At 32.2% G+C, this 7,652-nt stretch overlaps 1 protein-coding gene across 4 annotated transcripts in view; it reads right to left on the bottom strand.

Annotated features, from left to right (window-relative positions):
- Positions 1–1,391: 1,391 nt before the first annotated feature.
- Positions 1,392–7,652, bottom strand: part of LOC150097105 (sorting nexin-29-like) — a 780,446-nt gene continuing 774,185 nt past the window's right edge. For all 4 annotated transcript variants that reach the window (XM_090406852.1, XM_090406853.1, XM_090406854.1 and 1 more), the window contains one exon: positions 1,392–2,344. In XM_090406852.1, coding sequence (XP_090262978.1) covers positions 2,218–2,344 — 127 coding nt within the window. In that variant the 3' untranslated portion in view covers positions 1,392–2,217. The remainder of the gene's footprint in view (positions 2,345–7,652) is intronic.

The following is a 7,652-nucleotide window of genomic DNA, read 5'->3' as shown; positions in this document are numbered from 1 at the left end:
TATCCTTTGCCCAGAAATTAATATTTACAATTTAATGTGGCAAAATGTAAGCACTTTATAAGATATGTATTACATTGATGGAAATGGATTTCAAAAAAACTGATGAAATCAAGTTATTCACCCCTCAAAGTTGTGTAAGAGTATGTTTAACAAGGACACGAGGACTAGATTTTTTGCCTTGAGAGTGATAAGAATTGGTTGATGAAATGTTTCATTATATGGACAATAGCGAGAAGACAAAGTTTGTGTACAGTTAAGAAAGGGATGAGTGCTATAGTTCTCTTACAGAGTGAGTGAGTGAGTGTAAGAGTTTGCCTGTTGAAGTGGTGAGTGCATCTAGCATGAATAAGTTTAAGAGAAGGTATGACAGTTGGTGTGGGTGATGTTTGGCATTTCTTGATGAGTCTTCGATTACTTAGAGGTTTGCTAATAATAATAATAATAATAAACAAGTGGAATGAGCTCTCAGAAGAAGCAATAAGTGTTTGGCCAAGTGGATGAAACAAAGGAGAGATGACAGGTATTGGGTACATAATGAGTCTCACAGTGGGGATTATTGGACTTCATGAAGACTTTTATCTAATAATGATGATAAATAATAATAATAATAAAAGTATTGTGATAAGCCATTAAACCTTCATGTATAACTTCATGTACTGACAGATAAGTCTAAATATGCAGTATTCTTACTACTCCATTTACAATTTTTCAAGGAAGAACATTTATATGAAAATTAATTTCTTTCATTGGTATACTATGAATATATAGCATATTTCAGACTTCTGCAATTTTTTTTTTTTTTTAAATTTTCAAGTTCCCAATTTTTAGAAACTATACTTTAATATAATTTTCTGTATACAATTTGAAATGAATATATTTTAATTTTTATTTCTTTTCCATATGTATTATATGGATGCCAAAATAATACTTACGAGTCTTTATATGTACAGTTCTAAGGCATTGTGTTTTAGGAACATAATAGAAGCAAATATGATACTTAACACCAGAAAAAAATTGCTTTATTTATTATTTATTTATTTATTACTGCTTTATTTTTCCATGATACTAAAAAGAATTTTTATTACTTTAAGAATCACTGATAAATGAAGAGTACATAAAGATCAACATTACCATTATCAACATAATCTTTATTTTGCTTCAATTAAGATCTGATTAGCAAATAAATATATCAAATATATTTTTAAAATACATGTGCATTTTTTGTTTTTAATGAAAAAAATCTAGCAAACTAAAGAACTTCTTATTAAGTACTTTATGTATTATTTTAATAATCCACATATTCATAATTTCTGTACATTGAATAAATATATTTTTGTATAATAGATATCATGTGACTATGTTTTTCTACTAGATAAAACATATGCAAAATACAATATTTACATAATTTTATTTGTAATAATACAAATCAGATGCTACAAAAAAAAAAAAAAAAAATCAGAAAGTTGGAATGCATATGCTATAATTATCTTTTTTTTTTTTTTTGAAACAAAGTATGCAGTTAATTGTCTAACTTCATGTGACAATACTTTATCCTCAATTCATACCTAGGAGTCCACTACTAAATAAATAAATAAATATACAAATGTGTTTCTAAGCATGTATTTGAGGGAGAAGATGAAAGAATAAATGAAGATTAGAAATTGTAGTATTACATATGCATGTCTGTCATGCTGATTGTATATACATTGTTAACTTATACAAATTATATAACAATATGAATCAATATATTAATCACAGATTTAGGTTCAATACACTCCTAATCCATGATTATCAGGTTCTAATTCCAGACACATTAATTTCACATTCCAACTAAATCATATTCTCAAAATGAAAACTGTTTTGAGTTATAAGAAGAAAATCATTATAGTTTAAAAATGAGTCAAATTCCTGTGTCATGATGCAAATGATCAAAATCTGCAATTTATATATTATTACACTATACATACAACAATTAACAACAAACAAGGATAAATGGTTCACACAAATCAGAAATTATACACTATATACAAATTTTAGTATTAAAAAAAATGTATACTTAACACTTTATATAATGCCTTTCATAATTGGTTTGATTGTGTATTCTGAAATATGCAATTTCAAACTACATTTCATACACCAGGAACTATAAATGTAATATAAAAGTTTATCACCTTGGTAGGAGAAAAATTCTGCCACTACTGATTACTCTCATCCATATCACAATCCTGTATAATGTTGAACAGGTCTTTCTTGGTTCTGTTGGTTGGAATTTAGACCAGGAAGTCTCAATCGATTGCCAGGTAAGACACTTGAATGCTTCTGTTTTTGTTCTGATTCCTGTTCACTAAAAAATACATTTTGAAACCTGACATTAACATTCTTTAACAAAATGTTAACTTATAAATTAAAGATGTCAAGAAATTATATTCTTGGTTTAATCCTTTATCCAAGTGTAAGCAAACAAAGTTTGCATGTGAAGTAACTTCACGACTGGGCAACTCATATATAGAGGCTAATGATTTCACATCACTTGACTTAGTATCCCATAATGTATAGCACATATCCTTACAGACATGTATAATGCTTTGCATAATGGGAAGGGTCACTACCCAGAACAGTTTTGATCTTTATTGAGGTGAAAAAGTAAGAGGTACTCATCATAGGCCTATAGTAGTTAGTATGGACCTTTACTGAGGTATGTTTAAGTGCAGGAATACCTCTTCAAAAACTCATGTGATCCCTCAGATTACAAAACAATGAGTGACCCGAAGGATCATTTAACCCAGTGGTCATTCCACTCAATGACAGGCTCACCCCACCACTGAGCAGATCCACTTATATCTCAAGAAAAGCAACCACCTCAGTACAAAAGCACATCAGTGAGAGCCAGACCCAGAAGTGATACCAAGGTTAAAGTAATACAGAAGTCATATTTTCATATACAAGTGAAAATCATTATAGTATGATTTTCAAATAGTAGCCAAAAGGCACCCCTTATTACTAAAATGCTCTGGCTTAGAGATAGAAGTTGAAAGTTTTTTCACTTGATTATACTATAAATTAAAGATGCCAAGAAATTATATTCTTGATTTAATCCTTCATCCAAGTGTAAGAAACTTTCAGCATCTATCTTTAATCCAGAGTATTTTAGTAATAAGCTGTGACACCTTTTGGCTACTTGTATATGGAAATATGACCTGTATTATTTAAACCTTGGTATCACTTCTGGGTCTGGCTCCCACTGATGAGACCTCAATAAAGGTCAAAACTGGTAGTGGTTTTGACCTTTATTGAGGTTAGTGGTAGTGACCCTTTTCATAATGAACAGAATTATACATGTCTGTAAGGATATATGCTTTGCATTATGGGATACTAAGGCAAGTGATGTGAAGTCATTAGCCTCTATATAAATATATATATATATACACACGAGTTGTCCTGTCATGAAGTTACTTCACACATAAACTTTGTTTGCTTACACTTGAATTAAGAATTAAACCAAGAATATAATTTCTTGGCATCTTTAATTTATAATACAGTATAACCAAGTGGAAAAACTTTCAACAAAATGTTGACTTTGTAAGAGAAATGTAAAGTAGCAAATTTATGTAAGCATTTTCATGAAGTTTTCAGACATGAAGCAGTCTGACTGAAAACAATCAGTTTTGTAATAAATTTATCATTACAATATTATCACTATTATTCAGGACATAGATGAAGTCACAAGACTCATTGTGAGGCCCATTTTAGATAAATTATGTTATCTAAGATGTGTCTGCTACAATGTCTTGTGACTTTCTCATGCACTCACCACCACCCTATCAGGCAATGCATTTTTAAGGGGCAACCATTATCCATAAAAAAAAAAAATACTTCTTACCACACCCATTAACAATATCTAGGTCTCTTGTTTTTGTTTCTTCCCCTTGCTCTACCATATGAAAGATCTCCCCAGTGTCAAACTACCTCTCAAAATAAATTAAAGATGCTAAGAAATTATATTCTTGGCTTCATCCTTGATCCAGGTGTAAGCAAACAAAGTTTGCACATGAAGTATCTTCATGACAGAGCAACTTGTATATAGAAGCTAATGACTTCATATCAATTGCCTTAGTATCCCATAATGCAGCACACATCTTTACAGACATGTATAATGCCATGCTACCTCTTAACAGTTTAAATGCCTCAGTCATATTACTTTCTTGTCTTCTATTCACCAAACTCTTCAGTCCACATGCCCTCAGTCTATCCTCATAACTAACATTGTACAGTATTGATATAATTTTGTTATCCACCTCTATGCTCTCTCTCTCAAAGATTATTTTATCTCTTTCAAATCCCAATTACCAGATCTAAGCACACTAATCAAGAGTTGGTCTGATCAGGTTTTTATACAATGGAACCACTACTCTTCTTTCTTTGTTGGTTAATGTCCTGTTAATATTGTAGAAATCCTCTGGATTACCTTCATCACCTCTGCAATATATGCCCTAAAATTTCAAATTTTTATTAATCATCATCCAAAGATCTCTTGCCTTCTCCATTACTTCTACTATGATTTCATCAATAGAGTATGTAACTTCCCAATCAGTAAATTTCAAATACTGATTTCAAACATCTCTCTCTCACACACACACACATTTATATCCAGCTGTTTACTAATTACAGTGTTCTTTTCTCTCACAAATACTCCAGCATGCATAATACTTCCAGTTCCGCTTCAGTCATGAAGTGAGGGGAAACCATTGCCATTACAGGTTATTTTATGGTACTTTGCTAGAAAGCGATAAAAACTCACATTTCCAGTGAATTAAGTAAGTCTTTTTAACTTATGTATTTTAAACATAGCTAAATATCAAACTGTAATTTTAAGCACAAGATTTAAAAACTCCATCAACCTCACAAGAACCAGATCATTTCTGGAGCCAACATTGGCAGTGACCACAACATGGTCATCACAACTATGAATATGGAAATGAGGGAAAGATTACCTACAAAATCAACTCGTAAAAGATATCATATAGAAAAATTAAAAGATCCCCAAATAAATATACTATACAAATACAAATTAAAACAAATTTTTGACACAAGCTTCAAGAAATATAATAGCATCGAATCTAAAACCAAATACTTCTCACAAAAGATAACTGAGACAGCTGAAGAAATCCTTGGATACAAAAGGAAAATAAATAAACCACGGATAACCAAAAATATTTTGGACCTATGCGACGAAAGAAGATATTTGAAATCTCATATCGGTGATAACAGAGAACAGTATAAAAATATTACTAAGATTATTAAAAAAGAAATCAAACATGCTACAAACTTATAGATATTGGATGAATGCAAAAATATAGAAGAGGACTTAAATAAAAATAATTCTAAAAGTGCTTTTCAAATTATCAATAAGTTAACCAAACCTTTTACCGCAATTAATTGGAGCATAGAAGATGAAGATGGAACTCCTATCATGGATAACCAGAAAATAGTTGATAGATGGAAATGTTACGCAACCAAACTTTTTCAAAAAGACCCTCAACTGACTGATGATATTTTGGACGGAATTTTGCCAGGAGGTTCGGAGGAAGGAGATTACCCGATATTAAAAGAAGAAGTTATTGCAGCAGTTAGCTCCTCAAAAATAGGAAAATCACCGGGAAGTGATAGTGTCACAGTGGAACTGATACGCAAAGGAAGTGACATCATCATAGACACCTTGCTAAATTTATTCCAGGACATATGGAACACAGAGACTTGGCATTCTGATTGGCAAACTTCTGTACTTGTACCTATTCCTAAAAAGGGAAACAGCAATAAATGTAGCAACTATAGAACAATAAACCTTATTAGTCATCCAAGCAAAATCCTGTTAAAAATACTATTGTCAAGAATCGAAAAGAAAATAGAAAGCAGACTATCAGATGAACAAGCAGGTTTCCGGAAGTCCAGAAGTACAATTGACCATATTTTTACAATACACATATTAGGCGAAAAATACATAGAACATAACAAAATAATCTGTCATAACTTTTTAGACCATCAAAAAGCTTTTGACTCAATATGGCACAAAGCATTATAGAAAATTTGAAAACATTATGGTATTGACAACAAAATCATTAGAATTATTAAATCTCTTTATTCCTCCATCTGATATGAGAATTGAAATTAAAAATTACAGCAATGAACCATTCCGGGCAGAATGGGGGGTAAGACAGGGATGCATCTTGTCCCCTCTTCTTTTTAATTGTTTTCTGGAATATGAATTCATAGATGAAGCTCTTTATGAATATGACACTGGAATAGTAGTTAGCGGACTAAGAATAAATAACTTACGTTTTGCTGACGATATCGATCTTCTGGCAAAAAGTGAAGAAGAATTACAGGAGATAACCAGACGTGTTTTCGGAACATTAAAAAAATATGGATTATACATAAACCTACAAAAAACAAAAAACAATGATAACCTCAAAATGAGACATTGAATTCTTAAAGATACAAATTGGCAATAAGTAAATTGAGAATGTAAAGAAGTTCACATATCTAGGAAGCACGCTGAGTCAAGATGGTCGTTCAAAAACCAACATTAAATACCAAATTGCTAAGGCAACCGTGGCCCTACAGAAGTTGTGGGGAGATAACAGAATAGCAATCACAACCAGACTAAGACTAATTGACACCTTGGTGAATTCTGTCCTCTTGTATGGATGTGAGGCCTGGACTTTATTGAAGGAAGATGAGAGGAGACTCCTGTCTTTCGAAAAAAACTTACAGAAGACTTTTGAGAATTCACTATACTGCTCACGAAACCAATGAAAATGTCTGAAAACTGATCGATTCAATAGATGGGAGAAAAAGGCAAAATATTCTGACAGTCATCAGAAGAAGACAGATGAAATGGTTCGGACATGTGGAGAGGGCTAATGGCATTCCAAAGGAAGCACTAGAAGGAATCATTCTGGGATCAAGGGTTAGGGGCCGACCTCGATTAAAATGGACTGATAACATCAAAAAATGGACAAATTCCTCCCTTTCTCAAATGATGACATCAAGAACAAGAGACCGAGACGACTGGAGGAGGCTAGCAAAGAGTATCACCTACCAGCCATGAATGACCCAACGATTCATTTAGGATTACGGGGGGAGAAGAAGAAGAAGAAGAAGAAGAATTATCTCAGATACAGTAAACTACAATCAAATCTTCTACTACCTTCAGTTATTAAATGTTAATGCTACATATTATGTTAACAAGTAAGTTGCAAATGTTTTTGCACCTTAAGTTTGCAAAGATCCCTTGCCTTCTCCACTACTTCGAGTATAGCTTCACCAACAGAGTATTCCGCCTCCCAATTGGTTGATTCCAAATTTCAAGACCATATTTTAGTTGTAATAAACTGATATACCCATTCATTTGCCCATCTTACCTACTTATTTAACTCCTCTTGAAGGGTCACTAACATCTTTACTATTACTAATCACCATTCTCAGTTTCACATCGTTTGCAAACACTGGATATCTCAATGCAATCCACTGAAAATGTCATTGATATAAAGGATAGAGAGGTCCCAGAACTAAACTCTGTGGAAACCCCCACTTGTGACCTTCTACTTCCTTGACAATGCTCCTTTGTACACAACTCTCTGATATTTATCATT

This window comes from Typopeltis vanoorti, chromosome 17 (assembly GCF_054136105.1).
Source record: "Typopeltis vanoorti isolate ZY-2024b chromosome 17, IOZ_Tvanoo_1.0, whole genome shotgun sequence".
NCBI lineage: Eukaryota > Metazoa > Arthropoda > Arachnida > Uropygi > Thelyphonidae > Typopeltis > Typopeltis vanoorti.
This window is presented reverse-complemented; position numbering and strand designations above follow the sequence as displayed.